At 39.5% G+C, this 17336-nt stretch overlaps 1 protein-coding gene across 2 annotated transcripts in view; it reads left to right on the forward strand.

Moving 5' to 3' along the window:
• The window catches only part of PIK3C3 (phosphatidylinositol 3-kinase catalytic subunit type 3), a 67211-nt gene extending 61714 nt beyond the window's left edge, over positions 1-5497 (forward strand). For both annotated transcript variants that reach the window (XM_048291407.1, XM_048291408.1), the window contains 2 exons: positions 786-911; positions 4766-5497. In XM_048291407.1, coding sequence (XP_048147364.1) covers positions 786-911; positions 4766-4780 — 141 coding nt within the window. In that variant the 3' untranslated portion in view covers positions 4781-5497. The remainder of the gene's footprint in view (positions 1-785; positions 912-4765) is intronic.
• The last annotated feature ends 11839 nt before the right edge of the window (positions 5498-17336 follow it).

Genomic DNA, 17336 nt, shown 5'->3' on the forward strand with positions numbered 1-17336 from the left:
GCATCTACTGCCCCTTCATAAATGTTCTTGGCATTCCCAGGATGGAAATAGGAAAGTATAGGTATTGCCATATTCTTAATTATTGTGCATTCAGCTTTTAACTCACATACAAGTTGCAAGTACTAAGCAGAATGTGTTACTGGTACAATGTTGCTGTCAAAAGGAAAAACCATGTAAGGGCTAGCAGTGTCTCCAACCAACTGTTCATGGACGGTGGATACAATCAAAGTTAATGAAATTCACACTTGCTACACAAAGGTCAGTTTTGACAGAGGTGGTTCGCTCACACTTTCTTCCCATTCTGTATTATTTACTTAACTGTGTTACAGTTTCTGAAAGACAAACAGGTTTAGAGTAAGGAACTGTTACGTTCTTTCAAAAATCATTAGGATCATCCAGACTCTTCCAAATTTGTATTTAATATGCAAAGTTGTGTGTTTTTTCTCAAGTGGCATTTCATTCTCCAGTGAATGTTGAATGTATTCTCTTTTTCTCCTATCATGCTTGTATTTCCATGTGCTTCTCTTGCCTTTCTGACCTTGAGCTTTGAAATTACTAGTTTGAACGAGAGGACTGTTTCTTGCTTATTTAAGCACTATTTTTATTAAAGGATTTTAAATAGGTGTTTTAAATAACATTGTACACTTCCAACAATCTGCTGTAGCTTAGAAGTAAAAGAGAGATTCTCCACTAAACTTTCACAGCCGAAATCACTATATACATGGATAGAATAATGCATGTTTTTAACCATTGAACTAATGTAGCCATTTCCACTCCCATTCCAGGTGCAGGACAAATTTCGTTTGGACCTGTCTGATGAAGAAGCTGTTCATTATATGCAGAGTCTAATTGATGAAAGTGTCCATGCCCTCTTCGCAGCTGTGGTGGAGCAGATACACAAATTTGCACAGGTGAGGTATTTCCTTCTCAGTTGCTGGTCTCTGTGACAGCTGAGTAAGGCGAGAGGTTGCAAGTGGTAGGTTTAAAGCATGACTTCACTGTGACATTGTAGTTCATTTTCCTGCAAGTTAAAACTGTGTTTTAGCTGTCAGGACTGGTGAGCAAGCTCATCCTAGAAAATTTTGGTAACTCCTTAGCACTCACACAAGGTCTGGCACGTGGGACAAGGCAGTTTTTGGGTCAGTTCTGGCTGGGGAATGAACAGACCTAGAGCAGCCCTGCCAACGATTTGGTGCTGGTGAGTGAGAGGCTGGACATGCCCCGGCCATGGCACTCACAGCCCAGAGAGCCAAACGTGTCCTGGGCTGCATCCAGAGCCCTGTGGGCAGGAGGGGAGGGAGGGGATCCTGCCCCTCTGCTCCGCTCTGCTGAGACCCACCTGGAGCACTGCATCCAGCTCTGGGGTCCCAGCACAGGAAGGATATGGATCTGCCTGGAGCGGGTGCAGAGGAGACCACCAAGTTGATCAGAGGGATGGAGCAGTTCTGCTAGGGAGACAGTCTGAGAGAGCTGAGATTGTCCAGTCTGGAGAAGAGAAAGCTCCAGGAAGACCATACAGCAGCCTTCTTGCTAATGATCTGGGTTGACAATAAACTATTGCCTCTGTTATTTTTGTTATTACAATATACCCTGTGTGAAGAAGGAAGTGTTTAACCCATCTTACTCTGTGCTCTTACTACAATCCACAGTAAGACAATAAAATACTTGATTCTCATGTTAGATAAAACTGTATTCACAAAAGCATTTCTGCTTTGAATTTCCAATGTTTTTTTTTTTCCTTCAAACCATCTGACATTTGGTTTGTATTTGTCAGGGATTTAAGATATTACACTGTTTGCCTTAGGTATTAGACTCATGACAAGAAATGGAATTAAGAGGAAAAATTAAACTGCTCTGAAAAGCCAGTCATTATCCTGGGTTTTTTATTGATTCTTTCTTCAAAAGGCTTATCAAATTCTGATATGAACTGAGGAGAACTATTTTTATGGCTATCCATTTTGGTAAAAAGCATCTGTTCTTTTCTTCAAGCTTAGTTTTTATTTTCACTGTAGTGCAGGATGAGAAGAAATAATGTCATTTCCATCTATATATATATTCAATGAAGGTGATCTTTCATGAGATGTGAAAAAAGGAAGTGTAATTATGTGGAAATGATGCAAAATTTGTTGTCATTCACTGTGGATTACTCTGAACTTCAGAAGGAGGATGGTAATTTCATAAGACAAAGTGAAAAATGCCTTGCATCTACCTTAGGCTTCAAATAAAAAAACCCCAAACTATTAGAAATATTCAAAATTGAAGTTTTAAGTTTGTCCAGTGTAGACCTTTCTTTTCATCACATACGGACAGTCACTTTTTTAAGACATGTCTTTTCACTTCATTGGCCTTAGGTGACTGCCACACTCTCCAAGATAATTGTTACTGCATTTGTAAAAATGTATTAGTAAGTCAGAGTTTACAGGTTTGATTCAGGGGACCTTTTCTTTTTCCATTCAGGCTTGTTTTTGCTTGATCTTTCTTCAGTTGTTAACACTGCTTTTAAAATCACAGGACAGATTTGTTCAGCATATTTAAAAGTAGCCAAGAATGTTACTCCAGGCTTCTGTGGAATTGGGCTCTGAGCAGCCTGGTCTAGTGGAGGGTGTCCCTGCCTATGGCAGAGGGGTTGGGATTAGCTGATCTTTAAAGTCCCTTCCAACCAAACCATTCTGTGATTCTGGCTTCCGGGAATGGTGTTCTAAGCAAAAAGCTGGCACACATTCCAGCAGGCACTGATTGCGTTTTCCATTCATATATTTGGGAGTTAAAGTGCAAGCCCACTGGTGTACTACACTTCGGATACCAAACAAGCAGATGTGACAGCCACTAATGCAGGCCTGATCTAGTTATCTTGCTTTGGGTTTTTTACCTCTCTATGCTGAATTTCAGCACAGAGGCATATTCCTGTGGCTCTGAGCAATCTTTGTGCACTGCTGCAGAGTGTGCAACCTATGTGCTTTTAGCTTTCCTTTCTGCTTTGGGAATCTGGTGCCTAGAATGAAAAACAAGTGTCCTGATTTGTGAGTGCTAAAGCATCTCTTCACTCCATGTGATGCTAGTTTTGGAGTTCCAGCTATTGCCTTTATTCATGCTCTAAAAAATTTAGGCTTGCAGGCTTTCTCCTGCAAAGATACTGGATTGCAAGTGTGAGGAGGATGCAAAAAGAATAGACACAGATTAATCACCAGTTGGCAAGTCTTAAGAATCTGTGCCCTGTTCATGTATTTAAAAAAAAAAAAACCCTCAAAAAAAAAAACCCCCAATCAAAAGTAAGTGTAATTAATGTCTGTTCTCTCTATATTAAGGGTGAAATAGGATGTTTCTTAGCGATATTTAGTACTTCATCAGTGAAAATCATTCTCTTTCCTTTTTGTCTGAGGCACTCCTAAGAATTCGCTGTTGTAGTTTTCATGGAGTCTGCAAATCGTTGAACAAATAAACAATTAATGGATCATGAATTTGCTGTAAAGAGGTCATCTTACCCAATGGCCAGTTGAAGCTTTCAGTTTGTTCATTTATAATTCTGCGTTGAATTGCCAGTGGCCTTGCTCTTCATAGTTGTCTGGAAAAACCCCCAGCGTTACACAGGTGTTCTGACACAAATGTAAATAGCAAATTTGGCCTAATGCTACACAGTATTTCATTTAAAATGCTGTTCGACACATTTTTTGTTTATCAGTAGATATTTATTCTTTTACTGCCTCTGAAATAGGCTTGCAAGGAATCTGTACAGTCTACTGCTGCACTTAAGAGCTTTTTAACAAGGTTGGTTATTATAGTAACCATGGTGCTTCAGTATTCTATATGTCACTCTGCAGTAGGTAAAGCTCTTGGATAAAGTACTTTGGATGTTTTAGAATCAGCTCAGTATTGTTCTTTTATAACAATATTCTAAATTGAGTTCAGTTTACAGCTGTGTTATGAAGCCTTTAGTTTAGTTTCTAATGTGTCTCTAATCTGTTATTTTATCAGATATTTTCCAGAGCTTTTCATGCATTGCCTGTCTCCTTCTTAATGGTTATCAAAAAAAGGTTGTCTCAAAAGTAAATAAATTCAGCATTTAGAATAAGCTAATGGTGTTGTACAATAGTTCTCAAGAGGAGGAAAAAGTGCATACTAATTTTAGTTGATCCTAATGAAGACTGGATAGCCATTTCTCCCTGGAGAGTCATTTTCATTTTAGCAGCATTATTTACTTCTGCAGAGGAAGGAAACAATCTACAGTTAAAGTGTCTAATCTTGCATTTTATTTCCCTTGTAAATTTACAAATCAAGTCAGTTGCATTCAGGGCTGAAGTGGTAGGCAGTGATTAGGAAAGTGAAAGCTTGTGGTGTCTCACCTAAAGTGTAACACAGTTTTGAGGGTTTATTTATACTTGACTGATACCTGTTTAGGAGCAAACTCAGTTTCAGCTGTAGAAGTTGCATGGATTTAGAATATCTCCAGGCTGTAATACCAGTGCTTCTGCATCACAGAATGCAGGCACCTCAGCAGAGGACTTCTCTTTTTCTTCCTACTGGATGCCAAAATAAAATAGGGAATGTTTACCAGTAAGATTGTGTGTATTGGATGAAATAATTTGTGAAGGGGCATACAGAGTTGCTTTCCATGCTGCTTTTTCCCATGAAAGTTTGTGAAAATCATCTATCTTTAGGCATTTTGCCATGTTTTTAAACAGAGTTCAATTTGAGCATAACATTTGTTCTTGGAGAGTAAACCAGATTGAGTAATCTCTGTGCTGTGTGTTTTTTTCTTTTCTTTTAGTATTGGAGAAAATAAGCTTTTTGCCTGCTTATGGTGGAAACAAGCAACTGCTCAAGACAGCAAATTTCTCAAGCCCTTGTGGTCTTCACCAAACAGTTTTGGAAGGAAAAAACTGCAGATTTATTAGCATGAAGAACTGAGAACTCAGAAGGTAGAGAAGCTTTTTGAGTCTCTGTTCATTAAAGGTTTAAAACCAACCAGTTTTTAAAGGAAGATGATTGTTTGTACCATCGTTGGGAGCCTCAAAGGTTGAAGTAAGAAACTTCCTCTCAAGCCAAAGATAACTGGAAGAGGTTGGATTTAATGGTGAATTCTTGTACGTGTTAATATATTTTCTTATTTAAAAATAGAAGTAGATACAAAGCTGAAGCAGGGAAGCTACAATTCCTCGGTGCAGAAGAACCCCTCACAAAACTATGGCAATCCCCTCTCATCCCTCCCCACCCACTTTGTTCCTTGAGTAAGTTTTAAATGTAATTCATATGATCCTTTATTTCCTGCCTTGGGCAATGTTATCATTCAGAACGGACAATCATTTTTTGCCTGCTTACAAAAGTGTTTTTAAGTGCTGATAAGTTACCCCAGCTGTAGGCAGCCAATTAAATGATCACTAACAGGCTCAGCAACAGGAATGCACAGTGAGCAGTTCAATATTTCACGCTTTAACTCTAAATGTTTTCTGTACAGTGATTATAAATTCTTTATCTTAATAAAACCTTTGTTGTTGCAGAATTGAGGTGTTCTGTTTTGTCTTTTTAATCTTACCTGCTGAGACATGGCACACTAGAGGATTATATTTATAGTTGCTGGCTTTTTGCAAGGATTTTCACTTCTCAGTTCACTTGATGCTAGAATAAGGCCTCTCATGAAATGACTTTTGTGCCACATGTTGAGTTCGTAATGAATCTAGTTTGTATGATCAGCAATGTAATTAGCTCTTCATAAATGTGTGGCTCTCTTCAAAGGGCACTCTAATACTCCTGTATTTTTTTAAATAACATTTTAAGTCAGAAAGAAATCCTTCGTAATTATAAAGATAAGAGGGACTGATTTAAATGTGAATCTGACTGGTATTTGTGAGTCAATCTTGCTTTGTGCTTTTGCCCCTTTTTTCCCCTGTATTGGTGATTTAAGAACTGCATTACCCTACTTGCTTAGGGCTCATGTTATCTGGAAACACACAATGCCACAGAGGAGTCACAGTAGTACCCGTCTTACCTTTAGCTCACTCTTCTTTGGAGAAGTAGTAATTACCATTTTCCTGTGATTTGTTGGGGGTTTTTTCTGTCAGACTTACATATTTCTTCACTACCTCTTTTTTGCATGAATTTGTTCCACATAGGGTACTTTGTGGTATCTTCCAAGTAAAATTCTGAGAGCGTGGACTTCTCAGATGGTCAGACAATTCTGAAAAAAAAAAAAAGGTCTTTTTCCTTTTTTTAATATCTTTCAAATGTGCATCCTACGTGCTCAGACAACTTCTGATCTTTAGGAAGCAGCCACACTTTATGTGACTTGAGTTCTTGTTTCTGATCCTGCAGCCCTTTCAACTGTATATGTTGTAGAATTTTTCCTCTGTTTCTTTTGAAGAAAACTTCCTGTTCCTCCTGCTCAAGTCTCATTATGAAGGATATGGGCATGACTCACTGTGTGCCAGTTGACCAGACAGGCCAAGGTTGTCTCCTTATTAAAACCCAAAAGGCGTCATCAACTTGATCCTACAGCACATTTCACTTTGCAGAGATGTTTATAAACTGTTAAATATTGATCTTTATATACATATTATGAATTAATGCATGGTTATTCACTATGTCTTGTGTTTTAAAATTAACCTGTTCATATGCTGGACTACGCAAAAGCCTATTTTAACTGTACTCTTAAGTGAGTACATGCATGTGAACCCAAGTGGAATGTGATTACAGTAGGTAAGGCTTAGGAAGAGCCTGACTTCACTGTAGTTCACTGTCCACATTTTAAATGGAGAATATCAGGCACAGAAACAGAAAAGCTTGCCTAATCAGGGGAAAACAGTCCAACTGGTGTGTTCATCCGTGTTGCTGCATGTTGAGTGACCTACTGCATATATTTTCAGTGTATTTTCCAAAGAATTTTTTAAAACAGTGAGCCCTGACAAACTAACTGGATGTGTCTCTCATCCAGCTAGTGGCTTTTTTAAGGCTGATGTGCATATTCTGTTCCTAGCTCTTACAAACCCTTAGAGAATGAAGAACAGGACAGTACTGAGGCTGCTACAACATACTAGATGTAAGTAAATTTATACTTAAAAGCCTTTTCTTCTAAATACCAAGTATTGTGGAAAATTTAAAAACATAAATAGGTTTATTTTTTTTAATAGTCTTATACAAAGTTCTGACTTTATTTTGTAAAATCTGATGGCTCTTAGCACTTCATGTGGCATCATTTATTTAAAGTAAACAGACAGTTAAGAAAAAACAAGCTGGGGTACTGAGGGGGAAAAAGTTACTTTGTTTGAAATGAAAGGTTTTCTTTTTTTGGTATGTTATCTAAATCATTGATTTACTGGAGTTAAAATGTGTGATAGGTTATCTATCATGGCTTGATATGACTATAATACCATGAGTGTATTATGTGTCTGTTGTCTCTAATAAATTCTGAGTCCCTTGAATAGCTACTGAAAAGTCTGTCTTTAGGACTACAGTTCTTAAAGATTAAATTCTTGTATGTTTCACAAAGGTAGAACCCCTGAAGGTCCCCACGGGAATGTCAGACAGGAGTTTTGCCCTGCAGTTCTGTTTGTGTAAGTGCATAAGCAGGGGGTAAGCACACACACGCAGCTCTGCATGGAGCGAGGTGGTGAGCTTGGTGAGCTCCATCACGTGTATCCACGTGTGGTGCAGTGTGTGGTAGGAAACCAGGCTGTGCCAGTTGTGCCACAGAGTAACTTGTCACAAGTTGTTAATTCTTTCCAGGAAGCATTACAGACCAAAAGAAGTAGAACAGTCAGTAATTTTGCCGTGGGCTTATTTTGACCAGCAGTTGTATTTTATATAGCTAGAAATAAAAAGTACAATAAAACTACCTTGTGGGTGCTTTATTTGCCTTTTAGCATTTGTCTTGGTCTCATCCTGATTTGATTTTCTTACAGACTCTCTAGTGGTTCTTTGGGATTGAGGGTGGGAGAAGCAAATGAAATAATTTCATTTTTCCTTCCCTACTGTCATTGCTTGTTTTCAACTACCAGTGCATCAGGAACAGAAAGTGCCACAGTAGGCTTTTCTTTTGGGGGTGAAGAAACAATAATTGCCAGAGTAGTATTTTGGGGGAAGGTAGGCTAGGGGAATGAGAAAGAAGTTAATGTGCTCTGTGCTTTCAATGCAAAAGGCCTCTATCCTTTTGGCAAGAAGCATGCCTGTTCATATATACAGTTACCTGGTTTTGTTGTTCCTGTGTGCAATTTAAAATAAAAAGTGCTTTTGCAAGGCTTTACAGGAATAATGACTTTGGAAAAGGGAAGGAGGAACAGTGAATGGGAATCTTAACACCTCCTTGAAGAGTGGGGATAGCAGAAGAGAGGTAGTCTAAATGGCCTGCCTTTTGTAGTCAGGAGAGGTTTTACTCACAAGACCTGGTATCATCAGCAGATGGTAAAATACTGTGGTTATTATGAAGTATCTGAAGCGTCTACATTTAAGGAGTCTTAAGGGAGTCATTGAAAACAGATTGCAGGTGGGTTGTGTTAAAATACATTTTTGTAACCAGTGGATGTGATGATTCTTTGTAGTAGTGTAACTTTGAAGTGTGATATTGGTGTCCTCCTGTCCTGTCATTTAGATTGGACCCTGCCAGGGGGAAAGAAATTTCATTTTGGAGGATGAAATGCCCCATCCCAGTTGCTTCCTGAGTATTAACAGTGAAGTGGTTCACCTGCCTAGGTTCAAACCTGAAACAGTGAGAACACTTCTTGGGGAAGAATTCATAGTTCATCTACACACAGGCATTAATCACTTCAGCTGTGTGTGGGACAGTTCTTTCCAAAGGGAATTAAGCTGTACCCTAGGGAGGTACTTAAATTCCAAATAAAACTTCTCTGCAATTAGAAGCTGTGCAAAATTTAACCGCTTTGAATTTACTTCCCTTGGTGAAGAGTGTCCTAAATTTTTCCCTGCCCTGTTCATCAGTGGTGCGGGATCAGAAGGTGGCAGTTTACATAATATAACCTGCAGTGTAAGAAAAGTGATGTGAAGGTGTGGCTGAACCAGTGTGGGCACTCTGGGTTGCTCTGGAATCCTTTCTTCCATGGTCCAGCCTGTAGTCCCCACAGTGACTGACAGATAATTCCACTTTCCTGTCTTGCTGAGTGTTTAGATGTTGATTGGATTATGTAATAGGTATTTCATACAGATACACATCCTGCAGTGCCAGACAAACTGCTCTGTCTCTAAACTGGGAAGATAATTTGCCTGAGTCTTTTTTTTGGTGTGACTTACCTCTCTGGGTGTCAGATTATAAAGTTAATTGTAACCAAAGTGTTTTCTCTCTCAGGTCTAATGTAACATCTCTTGCTGATGTGTCTCTCATCTGACTGAAAAACTCATGTTACAAAAGAAAAATGACATTTTTTTAAATAAGTTTATTTTCTTGCACAGATACATAAAGTTTTCTAGCTAAGAAGATGAGAAGTAATTAGGTGGAATCTGCTTTTAACATACCATCCACAAACTTCTTCCCTTTGAACTTAAGGTGGGGTAACCTAAGTTCCATGTCTGGGTGCATGTATAGAGGGATGGCTGTGCATCTTGCCTGCCTGGTAGCATAGCATCTTGTGATGGGACACTGTGTCCTCAGGGCAGTGACAGAGCTTTTTTTATTTTCCAGTAAATACTGGATTGTTTCTTTTTTCCCTTATCTGGTGATGTCAGTTGTACTCATTCAGTGCATTCAGCTGTCTTGTTATTTTTCTAATGCTGTACTTTCATTAACTGACATACAAGTGAGAGATTTCTGATGAAAGCACAGCTGGTCTAGTAGCAGAGTGTATTCCCTGAAGTAGGCAGCTTCCATTTCAGATTAAACTTGGAATTTTTCTCCCTTTGTCTGTCCCTGCTGGGAGCCATTCTTGTGTAGATAACTGCCCTGATCCCTGCAGTGACAGACTCAGATGAATTTTCTGACCCTAGGGAGGTGAAGGGGGGATGGTTGATGCAATGATGGTTGTTTGAGTCATTCACCAACCTCAGGGGTGAGGACTGTGCTGGCATGGCAGGAAACTCGATCCTTAAAGGAGTGGTTCAGCTGAGGTCTCTGGTAAGGTTCTGTTTTTCCAAGGGAGAGCACAGCTACAAACCTTGGGACGGTGAATGAGGTTGTCTTAAAAGAAAACTACATGGCAGACACCTGGCTACAGAGACCTGTAAGACCTGTACTTGTTGAAATCCTGAATGTGGAAAAAAAATGTGGTTGTATAGTTCAGAGGTGTTTTGTGTAGTTAATCCACAAAATTTACTAAAATCTGTAGGTGGTATCTTTTCAAGGATATTGGGCAATATTGCACTTACCTTTTCCAAGTTGCAGCATGCCAGTAACAAGGTGCTGTGTGGCATCTTACTCTGCAAACAAGGAGATGACAGGTCTCAGCTCCTGTTCTAACTTGACAGATGCTACTTCTGAAATGAGAACCGAGGGCTCTGTGCTACAATCATGGGATGTTGTCCATTGGCCTTGAAGATTTTTCGCTTCTTGAACTTCGATTTCCCTCCCAGCTCTGTAAACTCAGTGGTGCAGAACCCATTTTTAACTTGTCTCACACAAGAAGTACCACAGCTTGGGGCTTTAATTTGAGATGGATCTGGGAAGCCATTATAACTTGCCAAATAGCAGTGTTTTGATTGCACTTTATGTTCAGACTTGGTTCCTTGGCTTGTGTTTATTCCATACCTTAGAGCTCAAAGGTGCCTGAAGAAATGTATTTGCTGGAACCTCTGTTCCTGTCAGACTGTGTTCTGGCAGTTCTCTCCACTCTTCTGTCTTAGAAAGCTCTAGTAAAAACAGGAAAAATGAAATGTTTCTGTGCTTTCATTAATTAATCCTACAGTTCATTGTACATGCACAAGTAAAGCTGAACTGAAATACAGCAGTTTTTCAGCAAGCAATAGCCAAAAGACATGTTGCAGGCCTTTTTATCAGTGTACATGTTTCCTGCATCTGTGTCGTCCAGCTTAGTGTGTACCTGATCCTGATTTAATATGTTGTAACATTATTTCATTCAATTAAGAGATCCAGACAGGGTAGCTAAAAGCTATATGATCTTTTTTTTCTAGTTTATCATCTCATGGAATGCAAATGGGGCTGTACAAGAACAACTGAGAATTATGAGTCCCAAGGATTATTTTCTCGTTTACAGTTTGAGACGTATAAATGAGCAAGAACAACTCATTTAAAACTTGGAAATCAGCATAAATCAGAATGCCTACAGCTCAGTATTACATCTCTATTATGTGTGTATACCAAAGGCTTATTTAGCATGTGCTCCTCCATATTTCATTATTTGGTTGCCCATGTTTATATCCTTGGTCATGTACCTACTAATATTCCCCAAGCCTTTTAGTGTTGAGCCTTCTGTTCAGTAAAGGTTGTTGTTTTTTTTTACTCATACAGAGTTCTGTTGTAGCTATTGCCATTTTTCAGCCCTGGTGTTGGTGCTGGGGCAAAGGCGGGCACAGCTATGGTTGTCAGGTTACTGGCTGTCCTGGGTTTTGTGACTGCAGTGTCAGTCTTGGATTAGACTCTCTCTGAAGATGCTGTCCCTGGTTAATTCTTGAATTCGGTTTGCACAATGTATTGTAATGTGGGAGCATGAAGAAGGAATTGGACCATTGCAGTTGCTGCCACATTGACACAGATTTGGGGCAGTTACCCCTATTTTGATTATACTAGATTAATGCTGCATGCATGTTTTAATCCTGTATGTTTCAGTATCTACAGGATCCTGTTCAGTTCTTCACTGCCCTTGGATAGCTACTCAAGAATCTCTTCCTTCCCACTTGCCTTGCCAGGCCAGCAGGTAAGGATCACCAACCTTGGCTTTATATTTGGATCACAGATGAGGATTTCTACAGGAAGTTTGTTCAAGGTAGGTCCTCAATTTAACTACTATCCCTCCTGGACTCTGGGTATTGCTCTACAGGAACATGGATTACCCATGTTTTCCGTGTTGTCTTTGTCACCCTGCCATGGCAGTCTTGGCTACCTCAGGGCATTTCAAATGGCAGTGTGTGCTTCATTTTATCCAAATTGGATCAAGGCCCCTGTGCCTGCTTTAATACAAGCTGACTCTGAAATTACTGAATTCCACTGACAATACTGAATAGATTCCCGTGGACCATGCTGGGAACTTGATGTAGGTATTTCTCTGACACTGAAATATACGTGGCAGTTTTTTTCCAGTACTGGCATGTTCCTTGCAAGGACTGAACAGAGGGCATCCCTAACTGGATGTCCCAGCCATGGGAAGTTTGGACAATTTTAAGGGAGTTGGGTCTTCCTAGTTGTCAGCAGGGAGGTTCAAGGCACTGGGCCATCTCCATCTCTAAGAGGAGGTCATAGCCATGGGCATGCAGGCTCTGAGCAGTGGAGTTCACTGTGAGGTGTGGATTAGGTGTGCATCCAGCTCACATTTAGGCTTTAATTTTTTTGACTCTATAGTCACACACTTGCTTTCCAAGAGGAGTCACAGGTATGAGAATGTTCAGGGAAAGGGTTAATCCTATCACATTTTCATCCAGCTTGTTAAATTCGTTTCCATGAGCCCAAAAGGTCTTTGTTTCCATGGGCCTAACTTAGAGCAGAAGTTAAGACCTTCACATACAATAAAGTATAAGGAGTATAAGCCCCATCACTGAGCACTGGGATACTTCTCCTACACTCAAATGTCCCTGGAAGGGGCTTGGAGCAACCTGGGCTAGTGAAAGATGTCCCTGCCCATGACAGGGGGTTGAAATGAGATGATCTTTAAGATCTCTTCCAACCCAAACCATTCTGTGATTCTGTGATAGCTATAATGAGCAGTCCCCGCCCCCCCCCCAGAACCATAGGAGGTGGTGGTGTCCCAGGAAGACAGACTGCTTTTCTCTAAATTTATTAATGGGTGATGTTGCAGCAGAGAGCACCACATTCTAGAAATGCCAACTTCTCCAAAGCTGGAGCAGAGTTCAAGCGTATTTCACACAACTGGGCACATCAACCAAGCTTAAATCACAGAGGAGATAATTACATGGCCCCAGGAAATCAAGTAGCTGTTCTGTTGTGCCCAGCTTGGGCTCTGAATCTTCCCATAGTATCCAGTTGCCACGATAGCTAGGCTTCAGATGTGCTTTCTCTGATCTCTCTTATTTACCTGCTTTCAGGTGTTTTGTGAAGCTTAAAATAGCAAATGTGTTCAGTTCCTGGTAGTGGAAAGATGCCAAGTGAGGCATAAATTATTAACTTTCCTAAGGTAGAGATTTGCATGAATTATGTGAAGTTAAACATGAATTTCTACTCATATTGCAGTTCTCAAAAGTCGCTTGAGAATTTTATTATTATTCCCTTCATATTTTGTTTAATTCTGTAAAATCCAGCATGACTGAGGGTGAGAAGGAGGATTCTTTTTCCTATTAGTATTTATTTGAATAAATAAAAAAATTTTGAAGAAATGAGGTTTACTTGAATTTAAAATAATTAAGGTGAATTCCTGCTGGCACAATAAAGGACAGACTTCATCCCAGTGCTCCATGGATATCATGCCAGCTGTTTTCCATTTCACATGTAGGAAGAGTTTTGCCAGCCTCCTTTAAATCCTGTACACCTGGCATCAGGTATCAGATATCCAAGTGGTTCTTATTTCATCCGCTGCATCCATCTGTGTTCTCTTCTCTTGACCTTTTAAATCTGCAAGGTCTTCTGAGTAAGGATCATATCATCACATTTGCATAGTGATTATCACCAAAGGTCTGGAATCAATGAGCGTTCCTATAATACAAACTCTTACGGAAGAAACCAGCAATCCAAGCCCAAATGGCAAGGCATTTGTAAATAACATAGCTAGATCTTGACAGTGAAATTAACTGTAAAATTAGAAGGGACACTAGTTAGCTGCATAAAAGCCTGTGAAGAAAATGTGTACTCGCACATTTTTACTTTGGTCATCCTGAAAATACAAGAAAAAAAGTAAGGTTTTGCTTTCTAATTCACAGTGAGAAGAGCTGTCAACTATTGGTTTTAAACCAAACTGTGTAAGCACACAGTAAAATCTTTTTAGTCAGCTTGCTTCACTGCGCCAAATGACTTCTGGTGGAGAACAAAACAGGCAATATATTCAGAGACCTTACCATTATACAAGATGGAGCTGGAAAGAAACTTCCAAAAGCTGAGTCTGAAAAATGTGATTGTTAAGGAGGCAGTAATGCCTTCCTTAGACTGACTCCACCCCATGAAGCTGTGTGCTGGATTGCAAACAGTTATCCAAGGTTTATCTGTAACAAAATGATGGAATGATGGAATAATTTGAATTTAGATGGACCTTTACAGACCATCCAGTTCCAAACCCACTGCCATGGGCAGGGACACCTTCCACCAGACCAGATTCCTCAGAGTCCTGTCCAACCTGACCTTGGACACTCCAGCGATGGGGCAGCCACAGCTTCTCTGGGCAACCTGTGCCAGTGTTTCACCATTCTCATTGTAAAAAAATTTTTCCTAGTATCTAGTCTAAAGTGACCTTCTTTTAGATGAAAAGCACTATGCTTTTTCCTGTTGCTAGAGGTCTACTAAAAAGTCTGTGCCCATCTTTCTTATAAGCACTCTTTAAGTTTTGAAAGTCTGCTCAGTGGAGCACCACCATCACCATAAGGAAAAACTGGCATTGTACAGCTCCAACTCTTAAAATGCTTATTCAGGAAATAGATTTCAGAGTTCTAATACCCAGAATATTTTTAGGAAAAATCTTTTCATGCTCAGTAGCAGTCAAAGAGCAGTTGAACATTAGGATTTGTTAGAATTAGAGAATGTACAGAAAACATTCTCATGCTGCTGCATGTGTGCATGTGCATCCAGACATTCCGTGCAAGCAAAGCTATGGTTGTCCCATTCCAAAATGGATTCCAAAATGGGTTGGGCCTAGAGAATGGGAAGATAAGTAAAAAGCATAAGCAGGGGAAGAAAATGCCTCCTAACATAGGACCAATAGCTGGACAAGGGAGCTTCAGTCTAGGAAAGTAATGAATGAAGAAGGACATGAAAGAGTTCTTTGAAATCTGCAGTCCCATGTCCACTTCTGGGCTACCCATTACAAGAAAGATAAAACCTTGCTGAGGAAGGATTTTTACTTAGTAAGGAGAGGCTGAGAGAGGTGGGGCTGCTGAGCCTGGAGAAGAGAAGGCTCAGGGGTATCTTACCCACAGCCAGTGGGAAGAAGTGAAGAGTAGGGTCAGACTGTTCTCCATAGTGCCCAGTGGCAGGACAAGAGGTGTGGAAGTGTTCAGATTTGGGGACAGGTTGCCCAGAGAAGCGTTGAAATCTCCGTCAATGGAGATGCACAAAACCCAACTGGACAGCACCTGCTCCAAGTGGCCCTGTTTGAGCAGAAGAGTTGGACCAGGTGGTCTTGAGAGGGTCCTTCTATCCTAAGCTATTCTGAAAATCCTGAGTCGTAAGGGAAAAAAGTGGTGAAGAAGAAATTACTGTATTTTTCTCTTTCTTAGTGAACAGATGGTATCAAAAGGAAACTAACAAGACAAAGGTTGGAAACAAATAAAAGAGAGCTTTTTACACAGTGCATAATTGAACTATGGAGCTCTTTATCGTAGTGTTTGTGGATGCTAAATAGCAATTAGATAAATGCATGGAAGAAACATTTATCAAGGTCAGTTAAGTACAGTATTACCCACTATTCGTGGATTTACTGAAACTACAAGTCATTGGAAACTGAGAGAATAAATAGGGAAATATTCATATATTCTTACCAACACAGTCTCACTCTTCTTTTGACTTTTGCTACTTGTCACAGTTGAGGACATGACATGATACAGCTGACCTTTCATAGCTGGTTCCATCTTTAGAAGTACAATGCATGTGCACTTTGTGATCTATTTCATTGTAAATGCTCTGTTAAAAAAAAAAAAAAGAAAAAATTACATAAATCAGTGTTTGTCTTACAAGAAGAAAATATGCCTTAAGAAGAATATTATTTGCATAGAGGTCAGGTTTGTTCAGCAAGAAAGTTCCGTTCTCTTATCTGCTTTTGATGAGTTCCAAGGCTTTTTAAAAAACTGATATTTAATATATAATGCGGTAAATTCCATATTGAAAACTATTCAAGCGCAAGTGAATATTTAATATGCTTTTCGGAGGCTTGGTGTACTTCTAAAGTATAGATGTATAAATAAAATTACTTAAATGACTTAATGTCAAATGGGAATTAGGAAATCTGTGACTTTTACAGAACACAAGAGTATATTAGGAGACTGAAGACTTTCCTGTTTAAAAAAGCAAATCTCACAGTTTTAAGAAAATCTGAAGCATATGCTGGAGAAATGTTTTATCATAATTAATTTTTAGGCAAAATAGGGAAGAATTTGATTTGCATAAGGCAGAAGACCAGCTATCTCTGTAATGGATTAAAATTGAGATTGAACCCTGGGGGTTGTCTTTAGCTTTGATTATGACAAATAAGCAAGTTAATAAGCAGCTACACCATTGGCTTGCCGTGCAGGGAAGGAAAAGCCTGGGTAAGAGTTTTTGTACTTCCTTTTTTGCTCAAGACCTATGTGCTCAAACAGAGAAGAATAAGTGGATGTGACAGGATTTTGTGCAAAGATTCTGTACAAGGTTGAAAATGTTGAGAAATTGGACAGTGTGGGGATTAATTGAAGTCTGGGCAAGAAAGTTTTCTCTTGAAGATGAGAGCAGCTGAAGCTGCCTTTGAACTGATATCAGTGAGACATTGTGATTAAACACATCTTGTTTTTAAAGTGCTGCTGGTCCGTGTGAAGCAGTGATTAGGAATCAGATCAATTATGCTTCAGTATTGGTAAAGGCAGCCTTCTTTTTTTGCTGTTGCCTTCACTCCAGGTCTTTGAAATGAGATGGTAAGAAAGGAGTAACTCCAGATTTCTAACCCAGGAAGGTTGTTAGTTTTGTTTGGGTAGGAAGAATCCCATGGAATATCATATCTCTTCCTTCCTCTAACTTCATTTAGAATATTCCAGCTTTGGGTTTTGGGGGTTTTGTTTTGTTTTCTTTTTTTCCTTTTTTTTTCTTTTCCCCATATCTGCCCTGGGTGAGTACTGACTTCTGTTGCCAGCACCTGAGCCTGATATACACTGTGTCTTGATGCTGTTCTGACTGAAGGGTTGAACACAGCTGTAACTGTTCTAAGTCCCTTTGTCTGCAGTTTGATTGCTTTGATAATATTCTTCAATTATGTGTGATGATAATTAAAGAACATTTAAAGCATCGTACACTAAAGAAACATGTAAGTTCTGGAAGCAGGATAAAAGTTGCCTTTATTTAAATGCTGCGACTGTAGGGAAAGTAAAAGGAGGAACCCGAGTGC

This window comes from Corvus hawaiiensis, chromosome Z (genome assembly GCF_020740725.1).
Source record: "Corvus hawaiiensis isolate bCorHaw1 chromosome Z, bCorHaw1.pri.cur, whole genome shotgun sequence".
NCBI lineage: Eukaryota > Metazoa > Chordata > Aves > Passeriformes > Corvidae > Corvus > Corvus hawaiiensis.